At 40.5% G+C, this 20,250-nt stretch overlaps 1 protein-coding gene across 1 annotated transcript; it reads left to right on the top strand.

Annotated features, from left to right (window-relative positions):
- Nucleotides 1-336: 336 nt before the first annotated feature.
- SPARCL1 (SPARC like 1) lies at nt 337-13,136 on the top strand. Its single transcript, XM_076337652.1, has 10 exons — nt 337-405; nt 534-587; nt 3,289-4,452; nt 5,585-5,654; nt 6,300-6,418; nt 7,026-7,146; nt 7,942-8,078; nt 10,378-10,526; nt 11,423-11,571; nt 12,990-13,136. Exons 1-10 carry the CDS (start codon nt 352-354, stop codon nt 13,016-13,018), a joined length of 2,046 nt encoding a protein of 681 aa, XP_076193767.1. The 5' UTR covers nt 337-351; the 3' UTR covers nt 13,019-13,136.
- Nucleotides 13,137-20,250: the final 7,114 nt, after the last annotated feature.

Genomic DNA, 20,250 nt, shown 5'->3' with positions numbered 1-20,250 from the left:
AGATTTACAGGGCTGAACCTATGTACATTCATAACTCTGCCTTTCAGTAACACCACTAGAGTTTGTGAACACAGTGTACAGCTTAAGTCCTGTAAAAGAACTAAGACCAAAGTGTCCTCTAGATAAGCTGGTCTAACACCTGAATTTACATACAACTGGACACTGCGTGGAAATTTTGTGGGTCTTCAGACTAAGCAAGTTACAGCAGCCACTACATTGCTTCCATCAGTCATTTCTAGACCATTATACCCAAATCCTGACTTTATTTCTCTTCATGTTGCTTGCAGAAAAGAAACCTCTAAACTCTACCACTGTACCATTAACTATTGTCCTCTACGAGATCTGAAAAGCATGAAGGCTGTAGCTCTCTTCATTTGTCTTGTAGGATCAGCTTTTGCTATTCCAGTAAGTTCTCATCATGCTATTATTACTGGGCACTTAATTTCCCATTCTGTGAATACTCTATGTTATCCCATTGACCTATACAAGATTTTTATTTACGTGCTGATATTGAATATATTTGTCTATTCTAGACCCATCCCTTAAACTACAAACTCGGAACCGATGGACATAAAACTCCAGAAAAGGTACTCTTCTTGTTCTTTAAGCATTAAGAGGCAACCTATATTATTCATCCCAAATATATAAAATACATTAGCACATATGTAGTGGTTGGCAAATTGATTTAGGTTAAAAAAATGTAGCCCCCCCCCCACCCCAAGAATTAGTACCAAGCATCTCATGCCTCACATATTACATAGCTAGAAACAGAACAGGACAAAATCTAAAGCTCACAGCAGAATTTTCACTTATTTGAAAAAATTACCTTAAATGAATCCCCACATATTACACCCATATTCGTTCAAACAATAAGCTCCACTGACAGTCAAACTTGTGATTATTGCTGCTCCAGTAAACAAGGAGGATGCAATCTTCAATTTACCACACCAAGCAATCATATGGAGTCTCAAACATGTAAGAATTTTAGCCACCATGTTTCATTATTCACAATACAGAGCATCAGATACAGCTCATCTTGGAAAAGTACACTGTGGCTGACAAGCCAAATACACAGCCCTGATGGTAATGAGACAGGTGACTTCAGCAGCCCTATGCCATATATGTATGCTAATGACAAAGCTCACAATTTTGCATTCATGGTTGACCCAAATTAAAATTCCTTTTTGTTGCACCATTCTGGTGAGCATTTGTGGTTCAGACACATTGAATGTAGCTCCAAGCCAATGAATGTTTTGGAACAAGTAAATTCAGAGCATGCTCTGTAGTAAGAAATGCAAAATCCCAACTCTTATGCTAACCTTTTTTATGCTAACATCATTATGTTAGCATAACATAACATGCTAACATCATTATGTAGGCACAACAGCCTACAGCTGTCTCCCAGAAAACAACTCATACAGAAGACACTTGCATCGAAACAAAACATTGCAATACCCAGCGAATCATCAGTTCCAAGTGAATATGCAGCATCTATCAAAGGCCAGTTGTCCCCTAACAGTAGCTAATTAAAGCTATATTGACTGAAATTTGCCATCATATTAAGAGACCCAAGTATCTTCACAAGCAACCGAGTTCTAAAAGTTTCTTATTCTGGGGACAAAGGTATAACAAAAAGCAGCAGCTGAAAGCCACATTCGGGCACATTTCTGCATTGAGGTGACGGCACATAACAAGGCTTCCTGTCAAGACATGAGCCACATCTTTCTCAAACTACTGCTTCAAATACAGGCACCCATAATAGACAATCTTAATGACTGTTTGGCCTTATATTTTCTAACTCTATAGAACTGGAAGCCTGAAGAACAGAAGACTGCTTTTTGCTTAAACTTAAAGACATATTATATGTTGTGCACAGCAGTGCCCAAACACATATGAAAAACCTCTGTTCTTGAAACTTAATTTTCAAATGTTTTAATATCAGCTTGAGATGCTTGGTAACACATAGATCACTTTTTATAAGGTCTTCAAGAAATGCGCATTTAATCTGGAAAGGCTCTTCACTGAATTTCTGTTGGATTTGAGCAAACATACAATCTTCCCCTGAAAAAGTTGAGTTGGAAATGACATAGTGAATATGTTGCCTAGTACTTTTCCTGCATCAGCAAGTACACTAAGCAAAAGATAAACTTGTAAAACATTCAGATACCACCTTGACATTACGAAATAGGATATAGCTGATCTGCCAAAAGCCAAATATTTCTAATCCTACCTTTTTTTTTAAAATTTGTATAAGTATTTGTTAGTGGAGTGTTTGTTTCCAAGCAGTCATGACTCTGCCCACACTAAGGGAAATGCTATTCCAACAACTCAGGCACTGAGAAGGTCTCAACTTCATAAGTAAGCCACCCAAAAGCTTTAAGGAAAATCAGCATCAGGTGCTATATTGTAGTAAGCAATAAGCAACACTGAACATCCATAGGCATTCAGAAATACATCAGATGTTGCTGCTATTGGAAGTGCCTGTACTCACCCAGCAGCTGCTGTGATGCTAACAGCAGCAGAAAGGCAATTGCTGCAGCAAGAGCTAACAGTCATTTTAGTACCTGCTTTCTCCTCAAGCATTTGAACCTTTTCTACTGAAGTTACTAGTTTTGCTATTGGCTTGACAGCATGCAAAAAAAAAAAGCCACTCAAACACCTACGACTCCTGCTAGTGAGCTTATGATACAGTAGTTGCCACCAAATACAATAGTTCCTGATGAATTCAGCTAGGAAGCAATGATGTATCAGATGTATCAGACTCAAAGTAGATGAATCAATTTCATTGATTATGAAATAGTTAAGATGCAGTGTGCTCCTCAGGAATTACTACCACAACAGCTTGTGAAAGGTGCTTTCTCGCCCCCGGCCCTCTTTTCCCAGGCGACCCATTTATCTGTGTAGGAAGATGAGTATCACATCCCACTTCTCTGAGGTAAGTGATAATTACTGCAGCCTACAAGTACATGAAGTTATGACACTAAATTACTAATTAAGCATTTTGAGATTTCACAAGACACCCATATGTATCTATCTCCTGTAAGATCTTAAACAGAGTTGCACAGACTTCTTCAGAAACTCCAGCAATAAAAGAAGGGACAGAAAAAAATTTGCTGAGAAATGGAAATTACATCAGCTGTGAATTTCATGCTCTGGGCTAGCTTAAGAGGAGCATTTACAAAGAAAACAAATAAAGTCAGTGTCATGCTTTGCAATACAAGGCAAAAATAACATTGACTTCAAATAAATTCTAAGATTTATTAATCTACTTGTTTATTTTTTTTTAAGACTGAATATATTAATCCTGAAGCCCCAAAGAAAGAGAACGCAGGTTATGTAGACAAGGGTGATTTGCTGCCCAGTCACAAAAACTTAAAACCAGAGGTATCGGTACCAGACGCTGAACACCAGGATGAGCCCCAGACCACTAGAAAACAAGGAAGAACTGGTAGCGAGCATCAAGTGAAGAATAGCCTAAAAAGCATCAATTTCCTCGCGCTGCACAATAAACCAGGTTTGGCTTCTGATAATCAGGACAGTGACTCTGGAAGCAGCGGCAGAGAACAGTCCAGCTCTGAGCATTACCAGTTCAGGAGGCATGAGAAACACAGCAATACGGCCAATCGACATGTTCTGGGCAATGCAGAAAATCCAGTGGATGCTCTCAGTCTTGATCATGAGCATAACATGTGGAAATATAATAAAAATACAGTTGGCCTATCTGAAAAAAACAGTGAAAGTGGTGAAGAAGAAGGTGTGGAAGAAGAGGATGAGGAATGGGGTGAAGAAACTGATTACAGATATATGAAGCACAATGGCCACCAGACAAATCAAGGTAACCAATACAAAAAACAGCAAAATGAAAACAGTACGCAACCTGATGAAATCCTGAGAGATTCCAGTCAACCAATCCGGTTAACCAAGAGACATGGTGAGAAATTTGACCTAGAGGAAGAAGAGAGGGAAAACAGCCAGAAGAAGCCCTATAAAGAAGAAATCCCCCCCTCTCAGAAAACCCATAATGAAGATCAGGATGACAAATGGCAAAGCCAAGAGAGGAAAGACAATATTCAAGTAAACTATCAGAGTGACCATGACACAGTGGTGAAAAGACAAGATATGGAGGACAGTAGTGTTGATGATGGTCATGACAGTGTTGATGGCAAGGAAGATCTCAGCAATACCTGGAAAGAATCAGCCTACGAGGAAGAGGAGAGAATCCAGAGTAATGACCAGGACAGCACCAGTACTGAGCACGAAGGGGAAGGAACAACCAAAGATGACACTGCAGGTCCCAGAGCGACTGAGGATTACCAAGATGTCAAGATTAAAGACCTTATTCACTCTGAACAAGATTATTACAATCATGAGCCACCTAATTCTGACAGCAAGCAACAACTGGAAACGAGTAGCTCTGTTCAGAGCATGAATTCAATGGAAAGTGAAGATAAGGTAAATTCTCTTTAAAATAAAGTTGGAATAATAGAAAAGGGGGGGGGGACACCAGTCCCAAATTTAAGTTCCTGATAATTGAAAGGACATTTTGGAGAAAAACAGGTTTAATGATTTATTAATATGCAGAAGTCTCATCTCCCCTTTTATTCACTATTCATCTGGTTCATGCTGTGTCACTTCACATATAACATTTAGATGAATGGTACCAGAAAGGAAGTGAGCACAACTCATGTAAGAGCTCCAGCCCCAATGGGCTGTGTAATGAAACATACAAATAAATATGGATATACAGATACAAAACCTGGAACCCAGTCTCAAGCCAACTAGGAAAGCCTGTTCACTCCTTTCTCCTGAAGATTTTAAACACTACCATACAAAAGTGAACAGCTTGGAAAGGCAATCCCTGGAATAATTACCATCCTAGTGGCTAGGGCACTTTCACACAAGATGAAGGATGTGGGCTTTGTGCCTTCAGACAAAGGAGGATGTTGCACCCAGATCTCCCGTACCGCAGTCAGCCACTGGATAACCAGTGGACTATCAGGGGTGTTCTTCAAAAGAAAGGAGTGTTCCTATGGCTGTTAAATAAGGATCTGTAATATTAAAAAAAATTATAGGAGGCATCCACTAGAAAGAGGGCAGGCACCTCCCCACAGCACCAAAGAAGGGTCAGAACTGAAGACATCTTTCCCTTCTTCTGCTCCATGTGTCTGGCCTGGCAGCTCACGGCGCTGCTGCTCTGAGGCACTATTGAGAGGCAGTTCATGCTTGCTGACCTGGAGGGCCCCAGTGCAAACTAAGACTTAAAGCACCAATTCTGCCAACCTCAAGGCACTAGACTGCTGTATGTCAAGTACTGCAGAACCTCCAGGTGCTCAGGCCTTACTGAGCCCCTGTTTCTCTCTCTCCACCTCCTACTTTTTTTTTTTTCTGAATAACAGAGCACCTTAATACTACCAGAGGCTTTATGCACTTCTCATGCATTTTGCATAGCAACTTCTTTCTGCTGCAAGCAGAGCACACTGTGCCTCAGTCAGCTCTATATTTATACCTGACAAAATTTTGTCCAAGTATTTTTTTCTTGCCAAGATTTACCACAACTTCCACTTATGTCTCTGTGACTGTACAGGTTAAGACTATAGGCAGTTCCTATGGTGAGATGGAAAGTGCAAGCAACAGGAGTGAGAAGGCTCTCCTGGGTAAGCCACAAGCAAAGCTATCATGTAACTGCTAACTCTCTGCAGCTGGGGAATCTGCTGGCCTGCAGTTCTTTTCTGCCTTTGGCAGCACACGATTTCACATGACTGAACTGCACTTGTGCATAATCCTGCATCACAATTATGTTCCCAGAGAATCCCTTCCCTTGGATTTACTCATTTGTTTGTGAAAAACATTTGTAGACAGTGCACAAATTTTTGTGTCAGTTATACAGGAATGGGAATTACCTTGCATTGAAACCATTCAGTTTCAGAACAGTAGCTTGTATTCAACTAGGAGTGGGACAAGTGCCAGTGCTGGATTCAGCAAGGACAGATGGGGTATGTTTCACCAAAGGAAGCTGGAAGTGAATGTCAGTCCTTATAGAAGAAATAGCTTTTTCTGAGAAATTTATTTCCCTATCCAAGTCAAACTTGACTGTTAGAAGTCTCTCAAAAATCCTCATTTAAAGTTTGGCTTGCTTTATTCAATACAAGATCCAGCTGCATTTTAACAAACTTACAAAAAGCACTTGACTTCTTGGTGAATATTGGGCTGTATTTTACTTTGACTGTCAGTAGTACCTGACAGAAACACCTAGCTTCGTCCTATCCCCTCTAACAGTCCCTCCTTGCTATGACTGCTAGACCCATGTAGGAACTTCCACTGCAAAAGAGGTAAAGTCTGCCGTGTGGACAAACAAGGGAAACCCAGCTGTATCTGCCAAGATCCTGCTGCTTGCCCTTCCACCAAAGACTATGAGCATGTAAGTATTTCATTCAGTGCACAGCATGGGGGAAAGCCAACTAAAATGTTTACAAGAGAACACATTCCCCTGCTATTATTTAGAGTAATTCTACCCTAAAAAGCATGCAAGTGGGTTTGGGTGATTCCAGTAATTGTAAAAGTAAGTATAAAGTACCTAAACTCAGTGACTATAGCTTGAGAATAGTATGAACACATGTAGCTATGTAGTACCTAAAGTGATTTGCTTCACTTAGTCTCTCAGGGATCATAACTTTTCCCCATCACTAAAAGTTCTATTGATCCATTTGATGTTTTGGAGCATAGACTGAATACTAGTACATATCTAGTGTGATAATCCTGTACCATCTCAGAAACTATACTACTGCCACACAAAAATAAATTCAAGTGTCTCTAAACTGGGTGTGTAAGTACAAACAACTAATCCTTATGTAGGCATATAACAACTACAATTTTCAGTACTTCTGATCACGTGTATTCCCTGTGGGTATTCACAACTGCTACACCATATGTTAACAATACTTTTATTATTGTAATGCCTATATGAGTGACCAGAATTTTTCTCAACACAGTGGCGGGGGTGGTTTTGTTTTTCACTCCTCCTCTAGGTTTGTGGTACAGATAATAAGACTTATGATGGCACATGTCAACTCTTTGGCACCAAATGTCAACTTGAAGGGACAAAAATGGGACGCCAGCTGCACCTAGACTATATGGGCTCCTGCAAATGTAAGGCTTGTTTTTCTATGAAGAATTCACCTAGGTATAAAGAGCCAGTAGCCTTAACCACCAGCTAGCCTTAAGTTATCTGCTTTCATGCTGTGCTCTCCCCCTTCTGCATCAATTATCTGCTAATTAAGACCTTCAAACCCTAAGCATGTCTAAAAAGTCACTTTTTCTATAATTAAAGGTATTAAGCATCTGAATCCTAAAGACATCCCTCCTGTGCTTACACCAATTTGTTGTCAACCCTGTCTTCCCCCTGCACTGTCTTACATGCTCCCATTGCTATAGCATCTGAAGATTTTTTTAACACCTTGACCAGAAAACCAGTATTTACAGCCAGTTAATAAATGAAAATGTCAAGTCCAAAAAAAAACCACCATAAAAAACTACTTTGATGCCAAATGCAGAAGTCAGGATCTAAAAGCCAGAACTGATTTCCAAGCCCTTCAATTGCTGCATACCCTGGGAGGAAAGTGCACTCTTAGCCAGAATATTCCTTTGCTGCCGAGAACTCTGTTTTCATGCAACTGAGTGGTAACAGTTTCACTGCACAACTGTGCTCAGAAGCTGCACAGATAAAGGTTGTGTCTTGCACAACTGGTTAAACGTGCACCAAAGAATGGTAGATTTATAATTGAACCCATTAGTTGCACTCCTAATTTTATATATTAACAGTTCCATCAATTTTAAGCCTAACTGGAAGTTTGCTAGTGAGAATCAAATCTAACTTGGCTCAGAAATGCTCGAATGGGGACTTAACAGATAACTTGTTAACAAAAGCTTTCCTGTTTGGCACAGACATTCCCCACTGTACTGATTATGAAGTGGATCAGTTCCCCCTCCGGATGCGAGACTGGCTCAAAAACATCCTTATGCAATATTACGAACGTGATCTGGATACTTCTGGATTTCTAACTGAAAAGCAAAGGAGTAAGGTCAGCAATTCTTTTCAAGTAAGACCATACAGTCACATTGTTAGAGCCAGACTAACCATGTGAAAAAAAAGTGATTCACATCTTACAAGTTCTCCCATTTCCTATGAGCATTCCCTTTTTGGTTAAGGCAATTTAGACTCAGTTAGATTCACAAGTTGCAAAATACACTTACATGTCCCCTCGCACTCATTTAAGCTGAGACATTTCTGCTATGAGTATTCCTTTTGTCCAAGCAAATGTAAGCCAAGTATATTACTTTGAAGTCAGTGTCTACAGGCAAGAGGCAGAAAAGTCAGAATTAGTACACACCTAGATAAACATCGTTTGCTTGAGAAGACACAAAAGAGCTTTGAAGGAACTGCTTTGTGACAAATCTCTTGGAAAGATCAACTAATACGTAGATAAGGATGACCCAGTTCATGCAGTCAATGCCATTTTCCAAAGGACTTGAGAAAACTAAGCAGCCATAGCATAAGACGGAAGGTCTGGATATGGATAACTAATTAAAAGACAGAATAAGAGGGAACAGCCAGCCAAGAACTCACCTGTGGAGTCCCACAAGTTGAAAGGACTTGTGCCATTCAGCTTTCGTTAAGTGACCTGGAAGAGGAAGGTAGGGGACTGTCGTGGTTTAATCTCAGTCGGCAACTAAGCACCATGCAGCCGCTCGCTCACTCCCCCCCAGTGGGATGGGGGAGAGAATCGGAAGGGTAAAAGTGAGAAAAACTCATGGGTTGAGATGAAGACAATGTAATAGGTAAAGCAAAAGCCGTGCACGCAAGCAAAGCAAAACAAGGAATTCATTCACTACTTCCCATCGGCAGGCAGGTGTTCAGCCATCTCCAGGAAAGCAGGGCTCCATCACGCATAACGGTTACTTGGGAAGACAAACGCCATCACTCCAAACGTCCCCCCCTTCCTCCTTCTTCCCCCAGCTTTATATACTGAGCATGACGTCCCATGGTATGGAATATCCCTTTGGCCAGTTTGGGTCAGCTGTCCTGGCTGTGCCCCCTCCCAGCTTCTTGTGCACCAAGCTGAAAAGTCCTTGACTAGTGTAAACACTACCTAGCAACTAAGACATTGGTGTGTTATCAACATTGTTCTCACCCTAAATCCAAAACACAGCACTGTACCAGCTACTAGGAAGGAAATTAACTCTATCCCTGCCGAAACCAGGACAGGGACAAAGTCTGGTGACAATGCACAGATATTCAAAGGAAGGAAGGAAGGACTTGGAATCACCATGAAGAAAACCGCTCAAACCTCATGAGACTGAGCAACCAGGCAGTCACACAGCAGGATTCGAGACAGAATTACAACAGAGAGTTTAGGGGACCCTCATGGGGGCAGGGGATCCCTGCCTTGGACCGACCAAAAGTAGCTCCTCTTCTGTTCTTGAGACACACCTTGTACTTGGCCATCAATACAGAAGTACCTGAAAATGGACTCAACAGTTAAGGGCATCATTTGCACTTTTTAATCCGGCCACATACACTGTCCATCTATACCATGATGATAGGGCTATAAAATTACACAAGTCTGATGCTCAGTTTTAAGAGAAAAGAGCTGCTTTCTACCATCCAGTAGACCTGCAGCATCACACTTCATTGGCTTAAAATGGAGTCAGCATTTATTACCATTAGGCCTTTTTTTTTTTAGAGAAGGATTTATGTCAAGTGAATTGGTGACAGTAGTTTGTTTTTGAAGATATAGATGCCATAACTGCCTAAAAAGCCATAACTGTTAGAAAATAGTTTAAGTTAAACCAGACCTGGGCTGCTCTAACTCTGGAGTAGGAGATGCATGCAGTAGGTCACAGCAGGTTTATACAAAATATACTTGAGCAACATCAAAGACTACTTACACAGTTACCAAGAGGGACATTGACCTACCCGGAACATCTCATACTAAATGGTACGAATTAGCTAATTTCTGAGATGGCTTATTTCATACCAAAAGCTGAGTTGCTTGCCTCAGGACAGAAGCTCATTAAATGTGATTGGTTTCATCTTCTACCAACCTGAGGCTACTGCCCTGCTTAGCCAAGTCTGATGATTAGGCCACAGGAATTTCACTTCCTTTCTAGTTACTACCAAAGTCGACATCGACAGCAACAAAAATCATCTGGACTACTTGAGGCAAGCTTTTCATGCTGTGTATGGTCACAAACACTAAAACCCATTTCCCCGCTAGTATTTTATCGTTTCATTTCTCCAAACCACCTCCTTGCAGGATAGTTCTCTTCAGGACAGATCTTCATCCCTAAACAAAAAATATCAATTTCTGTTGTATTCAGGTCAAAAAAATCTACCAGAACAACAAGCGCCTCGTGGCTGGCAACCATGCAGTTGAGCTGCTCCTGCATGACTTTGAGAAAAATTATCACATCTATGTGTATCCTGTGCACTGGCAATTTCATCAGCTCGATCAGCACCCTGTTGACAGGTAAAAAGAAAAATCTTTGCAGATTCAGTTCCAATTTGCTGTTTAAACTCAGGCTGTTTTACTTTTCTAAACCACTTGAAGGATTCTCTACATACAGGACCAGTCCCTCAGCTGACAGAAGCCAGTATTCCCCTCTAAGGAGGCATTCATCTCTAACGCAGAACTTCTCTCACTGTTTTGCTGGAGCCATGTCTTGGGTCAGAACCTGCTATCCTCTTGCCTTTCATAATCATCATGTATTACACCTTAAGCTCTAAAGTGTCTTAATAGCTACGAATGCCCTGATCCTGGAAGAAAACAAGGCTCATGAGATCCTGTTATTACTGAAGCTAAGAGCAACAGGCTAAGTACAAAGGGCAGAGGCCTGTCAGCAATAATTCACTAGTGAGGCACCCATAGTTTTCAACTAATACTACAGAAGTCTCTTAGTTTAAGGAGCAGATATAGTAAGACAGCACCAGTGTCACAGTTCAGAGGAAGCCCCCAGCTTCTGAGAATGTGACTCAAATTTCAGGCTTTTGGTCATGACGCTTGGTGGCGAGATCCATGTTTCAAGGCTGCAGGCCCTCAGTTAACATAGCTAAGCACCTTTGCAAGCTTGATCTCCTGAAGATTAACGGCAAAACTCCACAACTGATGAGTTGTGAACAAGTCACAGTAATACTTGTTCTAGAAAAAAATGTTAGCGAACAAATAGCAGTTAAAACATTTTAGTTTATCAGGTATTATACATCACTGTAATGACCTGGGACAGATTCACTACAGAAGCACCACAACAGAATCCACCGGGGCATGTCAAAGCCACCATTGCCATCTTCTAGCAGCTTAGATCATCTTTGATGATCCTGATGATTTATTAATGAAATACAGCTCTACATACCTCCTCTTTCTTTCAGATTATTAACACACTCAGAGCTCGCGCCTTTGAGAGCCTCCCTTGTTCCCATGGAACACTGCATAACCCGTTTCTTCCAAGAGTGCGATGGAGACCAAGACAAACTCATTGCTTTGAAGGAATGGTGCCACTGCTTTGGGATTAAGGAAGGTAAACCTAAAAGAACAGGCAGATGTACAGGACAAAATGTTCCCATCAAGACTAGGCACATTCTCAGACCACAACATACAGGAAAGAAATTGGAGCCAGAAGCTCATGGCTACTGTGCATGGAGGCAAATGGAACAGTAACAAGATGACTGCAAAAGGTGCAAGGTTCTCAATTGTTTCATAAAAATAGGAAAAAGTTATCTTTTCCATGAGGAAAAATTTGGAAGGTAGTTTGTACTAAATATCAAGTCATTCCTGTGTAGTGTCTGAACCTGTATGTTCTGCATGTCTGCCTCTCAAGAAACACTATTTTACTCTTCAGGGCCAAAGGAAAGGTAAAGCACACTTGTACTTTTAAATCAGTGGTCAAAGCATATTGATTGAAAATGCATTTAAAGATCTCAAGCCAAGTAGGGAAAACAGATCTCTCACTGATCAAGTAACTGTGCTCACCTCTAGATTACTATATACAACACAAATGCTGTCATCACACTGTAGTTGCAGGCCAAACCATCTATTTTACCTAATCTGTCAGATACAACACATGCTCAGATGGTGCCCACCAGACTGCATGCATCAAGAGACTTAGGTAGAGGCAGGGACAGTTTCTGAATCCTAAATGGACTAGCCATATGTTTGGTTCAGCTCAATCCACATCGAGACTTCTCTAGGAAAGTGAAAAGCTAGGTACTACTGTGCTGATGTCTCCAGAATTAGGCAGCAGCTGAACAGAAGCTGTCATGATAGCAATTTGAGATTTACACGACTACATTCAACCTAAGGCATTCCTTTGCAATCTACCTTCTGATCTAGCCCTGAGTCACAGCTGAACAATACTGCCAGTCATTAAGCAAGGGTAGCAGTAGCACAGGTTAATCCCAGAACCCTTATGTGACAGAAGGCATTTGGCTAAACATGCGGACTGAAGAACATGTTCAAAATCCTACTAGCAACTCCCTAATTTTAAGTGGATGCTGCTCCTGGTCAGAGGTCAGACATGCAGAGCCTTCACTCTTCCCCAAATTTTTCCAGCTCTTCTGATGACAATTTACCAGTCACAAACCACGTGTGGAAGTAAGCTGCAAGTAGTTTTCGTAATACACATGTACTGCTGCCAATGATTGTTCATCCAAAGAGGGGTTTAGGGTCAGTCATTTGTGAAGAGGGGAGTGGAAGGGATTCTTGACTCACAAATAGATCAAGGAGACCTAACACTAGAAACAAGAAAGCACCTATCGAGAAAGGTCTAAATGAATGGCTCCTGAATATGAATCAGCAACCATACTTGGTTTTTGTTAGGGATAGTGTTCCCCTACATGAGCCCTCTGAAACTTTAGTGTACCACTTTCTTGATAGTGATACAGCATAAAAATGTCTCTTTGGCATCAAACGTTAATAACATTTTCTACTTTGTTGCAGAAGACACAAATGAAAATCTCCTGGTCTGAGCCTGGCTGAACAGAATCCCAGTGCTGCACTAAAACTGGTGAAATATGTGAATCCCATTTATTTCTGTAATTAACAGCTTCATAGTTTTCAAGACAAAGGTGGCATAAGGTTCACTGCATTCTTATCAAATAACACAAGTGCAGAAAAGTTCTACATTCATTAACAGCAGAAAAATTTAACTACTCCAAGTGGTTCTTAGCTAAACAACCAGTGTTTTCCCCTGCATGTATCCATGATCTCTTTGAACCAATAAATAGTACTAACCTGATGACTGAGCTGTTCACAAAACTCTTCAGCAGAATTAAGATGTGGATTTTACCATAGACTGAAGAAAATTACCTTGAAATAGGACTTGTTTCCTTTATTTACTGTATTGTCAGTTTAACATTCTGCATAGAAGCCTCAAATAAAATAAGTCTACCAAGAGATATGGGTTTTGCCAGAACTTCGTCAAAGAAAAGGTATCAAGGCAATGGTTCAATGAAAATTTCATTTTAGATTTAAGGGAGGAGAAGAAACTAGACTGTAGATCATATACACCAGTCCTTAAACCACAATTCCTAAAATACGTGAAAAAATCAGCGCTTTTCAGATACTTCTTCCCCCACCTCTTGAAATGCAACAGTAATAGTACCAATGCCACACAGCAGAATTCCTTCTGACAAACTGTGTAACGAGCTAATTGTATAAGCATGGCAAGTGTGGATGCATGTCAAAAGACTGATTAGCAACAGGTCCACCATCACAAGGAGCAGAGGATATCACAGCTCCAACACCTCCTTATTCTCCTTAGCAGGCACATTCTTCCTTCCTCCCACAGAAGCACCAATTACTGCTACCATTTTTCCTGAGAAAGAAATGCTAACTTTCTTTCATCTCCCAACTTTTGCTTGCCTGAAGACAGGCACAATGTAGGCATAAAAAACACGACAGAATGAGACTATTCCTGAATCCCATTAACTTTGTGATTTTAAGCCAAGCACTTCACTGAAAACGCTCCAGGCATGCTCTGCTGTAAGCAAGCAGCCCCAAATGCTGTTCCTACAAAGGAAGATCAGAAAACACCTTTCACCTGAACCATGTCACCTTTCCAATGAAAAGAAAATGGGATTCAGAAATGCTGTTTTGGTAGCTCATATAGCGGAAGTCCACTTGCCCCTTAATAATTTGCTCTTGAAACAGCAAGGGCTGCTATCCTAGTCCAACTCCAGCCTGATGCCCTGAGAGACAATGAATCAAGCTATGATTATTTTCAACACAGGAACTTCTTACACAAAAGATTATTTCCCACCAAAACCAGTTTCACTGACAGTTTCTCCCATAAGCCTGACTTGTCACCCACTTCACATTCTACAACATCACACAGCCGTATATATAAATCAACCTGGACTGCATGTACAAAAGCATTCTATGTGCTAATTCCATTTGAAAAAGACCCTTTCTCTGGGACTTCAAATGTCTCAGGGAAAAAGTAATTGTGACAGCATTTTTTTCTGCCTGACTGCAGCCTATTGCTTATTTGCTCTTTCTACAGCCAAGAGTCAACCACCTTAAAACAAATATAGTTCACACAAGGACAACTCACAAGGGATTGACCTATTCTTTACTGAGGCTAATACTCACCATTGCTCTGCTCAAACCAAGTACTAGAAAAAGATACAATGAAATTGAATTTATCAGGGCAAATGGGGAAGATCTTCCTTTAAACAGACCAAGTTCTGCAGGGCAAACAATGACCATCTCCAAGATGATTACAGCCATGGATGTATGAAGCACCTAATGTATTAAGAAGCAGATCAGCATCCCACCTGTTTTGAAATTCTGAGTGATGCTGCCACTTACACTTTTCCACTGCAAGACACAGAAAAGGAGCATTTGCTAATGTATGCATAGGTAGATGCTACAGTCACAGTATGAAAAAAATTTTCACCTGAGCTCTTGTAGTCCGCGAGGGGGCAAGCACCACCAATATTTAATCTACAAATTATAAGAACATTAAGAGTAAGGATGATAAATGAAAGCTAGTTTCCCCATCAGTACTTTAACTATATTGTTAATATTCTAGCTTAAAATATTTTAATCTTTATTATTTCTTCATTTTGTGAAGTAGGTAACAAAGTTAGTGATTTTATTGACCTTCTGTAGACTTGATTGTTTCCATTTAGTTTTAATGAACCTAAATTAAACATCTGTTTAGTCATAAGTATTTTCCCTCTCTACAAGGGAGAAAATGGTGAATCATATTCCTACCAAGACTCAGGCACCCTTTGAGGCACACAGACATACACACATATTCACATACATACGCACATATAGAGAGTACACTCACAAATGCACCCATTGCTCACACTTAAACCATGGCACAACCTTATCTACTGCGTGCAGCTGGTTATAACATGAATGGGACTAAAATTATCTGACTTACTGACTTTCCCTCTATTTCAGCTAAAACAGCAGGTCAATGTTAAGTGAGAAGAAAAGCAGATGGGGATAGATGTTTTTAGATAGGTCCATTAACAGATATCAAAGTCCAGGATGCAGCCATAACTTCCAACCCTAATGGAAGACTGACAACACGCAGAATATTCCAGGAGAAACATCAACCTGCACTTCCTCTCTCCTCATATTCTAAGCCAAAGCACCCACTGCTACAGACATCACACCTGACCAGACAATCCTTCCCTCTGATCCAGGACAACCACTGCTAAGTGCTCTGTAGATCAAGTCTGTCCTCAGGACCTAGAACTGTACATGTCAGGGCAAGTGTCCTCATCAGCTACATAGAATCATAGAATAGTTTGGGTTGGAAGGGACCTTTAAAGGTCATCTAGTCCAACCCCCCTGCATTGAGCAGGGACATCACTAATCCTTGTGACCATAAATTCAACAGAAATGGCCTGCTCTCATCCATTTAGGTCTCACCTGCTATGAGGCAGGACATTCAGCTCAAGGCAAGCATGAGCTCCTCCTCCATTAAATGTGGCTTTGAGTCACTGTGAGTAGAGCTTTCAAGACAACACAAATAGGCTTAAAAACAGAAAAGAGTTTAGATATATTTTGTTAGTTTAGGCTTAAGAACAGACAGAATGTTGTCAATAGCACAAATGAGCAACACCACCTCTGTCTAGTTTCCACCAACTGGCACCAAACAGCAGTTAACTCACAAAACCTTTCCTCCAAAATTTAGTGAAATTGCTCAGTTAAGTGGGCCTCCTCTGCGTGAAGAGGAGCAAGGATCTAATCCAACATTAACAAACCAGAAAGATATAGCTGCCAAAGGCAAGCTGGCTTATCTCTTTTCACTGACTTGGCCATCTGAATCTCCTTTTCAAAGGAGATCAATCTCCTTATCAGTGCTGTACTGATACTAGATGTGTTTGCATTACGTTTCATTTTCAGTCCTCCTGCATGGCCACATGGAAGACTCCAAAAAGAAGGAAATGCAGGTGGCCACCACCTCACCCATGGGTTCTGGCTCAACAGTCCTGCCTCCACAACAGGCAAATAGGATGCTTTGTAACAAATTTACAGTTCACCTCGCATCCTTACTAAACTGCATGTGTGATCCAACAAGTATGTATTATGCTTTACACCTTCAGACATGTCCCCAGAAGAGAGCACGGAGATGAGCTGTTGATGTCAGTGGTCTCAAACAGTTCCAACACAATGCCAACTTCTTCTGAATTGCATCCTGCAAGACTTTCCCCAGATACATATATTAATTTAAACTTATTTACCAGTTCAGACTTTTCTACTAAAATAATCACCAAACAGAAGGACCAAGCAAGCACCGTAATTGAAAACTTAGAGACTTGTCTTTCAATAGCTTTTTGCTTAACCTGCACGTAGTCAGATGTCAGAAAGCACAGTTCTCAAACTGCAAGTATGCTGCCGGTATACAGCTGGTCTCAAAAGGTAGCAGTGACTTTAATTCACAAGTTCCCATTTCTTCAGGAAAAAGGAGGTAATTTTTGAATTTGTAACACTCCCTCTCAGTTAGCAACTTCAGTACTCTAGGTATTATCACCCAAGTATTCCTCCAGCATCACTAAAGTGCAGAACCCTACAGTCAAAATATCTATATTGAAAAAACACACAACAAATATTCCTTTTATAATACATACACACTTCCATTGCCAAACCTGTCAATCCTCCAAGGATTAGTAGGGGTCATAAAAAAATGGCTTCTTTATCAGCTGAGAAGTAAACTAAACATCCAAAAGGTCTTAAGAAGGTATGATTCATGATGTCTTGTAGTTTTCTGACGTAAGCCATAGTACTCAAAACTGTATATATAGACACCAGCCATTCACACAACACTATCACTGGAGCCAGCCAACTTCATCTGATCCACTGACCAGCTGTTCAACATGCAATCCAAAGGTAATACAGATGCTTTAATGTTACCTGGACTAAATTTCATAACAAAAATCATTTGCAGTATGGCTGTAGACTGCATGACTGTGAATGGGAAGGAAAAACTTTCTTCCACAGTGAGAGTGGTCAAGCACTGATGTAAGTTGCCCAGAGAGGTTGTGTATTCTCCATCCTGGGAGATGCTCAAAACCTGACTGGACAGTCCTGGACAACTTGCTCTAGCTGACCTTGTTTGAGAGTGTCTGGGGAATGGACTAAATCTCCAGAGGTCCCTGCCAACCTCAACCATTCTGAGAGTCTGAAAAAAGAGCATGTGACAAGAACTACTCAGAGGAATACCAATGCTCTGCTGCTATGCCTGTTGCTTAAAACAAAAAATTGCAAAAGGCTTCCATAAGCATTGTTAAGAAAGAGTAAAGTTAGGGAGAGGTAAAATCAAAGACAAAAAACAAGGAGAAGTAAAATGCTGACAAGATCTCAAAGCACAGACAAGGCAGCAGGAAGCAGAAGCATAGCAAGCTTTATTCCATAATGACTTATCCTGACCATGTACATGAGCAAGTAAGATACAGAGATGTCACTTAAGGTCACACCACAAGCCATACTCAACTAGGAAGAAGCTCCTGCTGTCTGATTTTCCTTTCTCTCTACACGGAGGAGAGCCATACTCCCCCCAGGTTTTTCCTTTTGCCAAAACCAGGACATTATAACTCTTTGTTTTCAATCTGCTTCACAGGACTCTCTCTCAAAATGCAATTCCTGTTGCTTTCTTGCGTTCTGAGCATGGTTCTTGCTGTTGCGAACGCAGTAAGTACTGAAGAAACTAAACACGCATTCAATGTGGGAAATGTTAACATTGTAAACTGGAAATCACATGCTTTTAAACTAATACAGCAGCCTTAAAAATACTTGTTTGCTACAGGCCTAAACTTATTTATGTATTACCATTCTTAAGTTATTACTGAGCCCTCAAACTTTAAAGCAAAAAATAAATTGTAAGCACTAGTAACAAGTTTATACCCAGCCCAACAACAGGGGCAATATTTTCTCCATTAGCTATTTCAGCTAACAGTATTACAGACATTGAAGATTAAGTTCCCTTTGCAGAACTATCTTTGCTTTCTAACACGAAAAGAAAAAAAAATCAAAACCAAAATGAAGTACTTGATTTTTTTTTTTAAAGAAATACAAGCAGGAGGAATTATACCTTAATCTAAAAGAAAATTAATTCTTTTTCTACAGGAAAGCAGCAGTGAAAGCAGCAGTGAAAGCAGCAGTGAAAGCAGCAGTGAAAGCAGCAGTGAAAGCAGCAGTGAAAGCAGCAGTGAAAGCAGCAGTGAAAGCAGCAGTGAAAGCAGCAGTGAAAGCAGCAGTGAAAGCAGCAGTGAAAGCAGCAGTGAAAGCAGCAGTGAAAGCAGCAGTGAAAGCAGCAGTGAAAGCAGCAGTGAAAGCAGCAGTGAAAGCAGCAGTGAAAGCAGCAGTGAAAGCAGCAGTGAAAGCAGCAGTGAAAGCAGCAGTGAAAGCAGCAGTGAAAGCAGCAGTGAAAGCTCCTTTTCGGACAGTATGGGGGACATTAAGTCTTTTCTTTGTAAATTAACAGAATCTCCCTAGTTCTAACATTTGTATTTAACTGGGGATTTTGGTACTGAACAGGAAGATACTAACACAGATGACTTTCTTTTCACAGCAACCAAAAAGGTTCATAAACGCTGTCAGTTGCTTCTTTAGATGCCCAGGCTGGAAGGCTGCTCTGCAGGCTTATCAAGCTCAAGTCTGAGGTAATTGAACTGTCCGGTAGTACAATGGGACATAAGACTGCAGGAAGCTGTAGCTGGCCAGGGAGCACTTCATCAGGGATATTGAGAGAGCTGCTTCTGAATGACAAACTACCATAGAAGGGAGCGGGGGAGGGACTGTGGTTTATCTTTGAAGCTTGAGGACAGTAATCCACTTTGCTTTCCTATTAGCAGACATGCATTCTATGGGGTAACTTTTTTTTTTAATAAAAAACCACTTTCTTCAGCTTGAAAAGAGGTTACAAACTTTCTCAAAATTCTGCTGCTCTTCCTTAGATATTCTTTGAGTATTTGTCTGGGTATGCCAAGCCTTGGGGATAGATGATCTCTTAGATATTTTTAAAAAGTAGTTTAGGATAAGTTAGAGACACAACACATAGGACTGAAAAATAACGCTTGCCAACACATCTAACTTGCATTAATACACAAGCTAACATCACCCATATAAAGAAGTTGTCCATTTTCCAGAAGATTTGCCAAACGAAAAGAAATGCCACTACATTTGCTTACTTATAAACTTTCAATATTGTAATTATGCAATAAATTTCAGGACACAAGAATGCATCAAGACCTAATTAGTAAGGTTCTGAGATACGCATAAAGTAATTGCATTCTGTACAGCATACCGTCTAAGATCACACACTCCAACTGAAAACTGTCTAACCAGAAAGCTTTCCTGGAAACATGACAATCAAAAAAACATACAGCCAAGTCCACTTAGCCTGTCAAAAAAAGACTTTAACACAAGACCAGTGAGGACTGAAAAGATTCTTTACAGAAATTTTGCTTTCCAGGAATAACACACTGGCTATCGAAACAGTGGAGTTTTTCTATCTCATTGAGTATGGTACTTTCAGAATTTAAATTATTTTCTTATGTTTTCATCTTTAGTACTGTACATTATGTTAAGAGCTTCATATGTAAACAGTAACATCCAAGAAAAAAACCCCATGCTATTTTGACATGCCACAGTATAGTCACCCTTGTTCTCAGCCATGATGAGCTGCACATTCACCTCCCATGAACTGCTCTGAATGAGCAAAGGGTCTGCTCTTGTG

Source organism: Aptenodytes patagonicus, chromosome 4, assembly GCF_965638725.1.
Source record: "Aptenodytes patagonicus chromosome 4, bAptPat1.pri.cur, whole genome shotgun sequence".
Classification (NCBI taxonomy): domain Eukaryota; kingdom Metazoa; phylum Chordata; class Aves; order Sphenisciformes; family Spheniscidae; genus Aptenodytes; species Aptenodytes patagonicus.
Note: the sequence above shows the minus strand (reverse complement) of the source record. Positions and strands in the feature narration are given on the sequence as shown.

What these genes read in the sequence shown, in the direction of transcription:
- SPARCL1 (XM_076337652.1), top strand. Translation starts at nt 352, where the DNA reads ATGAAGGCTGTAGCTCTCTTCATTTGTCTTGTAGGATCAGCTTTTGCT. An exon ending in GATCAGCTTTTGCTATTCCA is followed by an intron (nt 406 to 533) that starts GTAAGTTCTCAT and finishes TGTCTATTCTAG; the next exon opens with ACCCATCCCTTAAACTACAA. An exon ending in CTGCTTTGGGATTAAGGAAG is followed by an intron (nt 11,572 to 12,989) that starts GTAAACCTAAAA and finishes ACTTTGTTGCAG; the next exon opens with AAGACACAAATGAAAATCTC.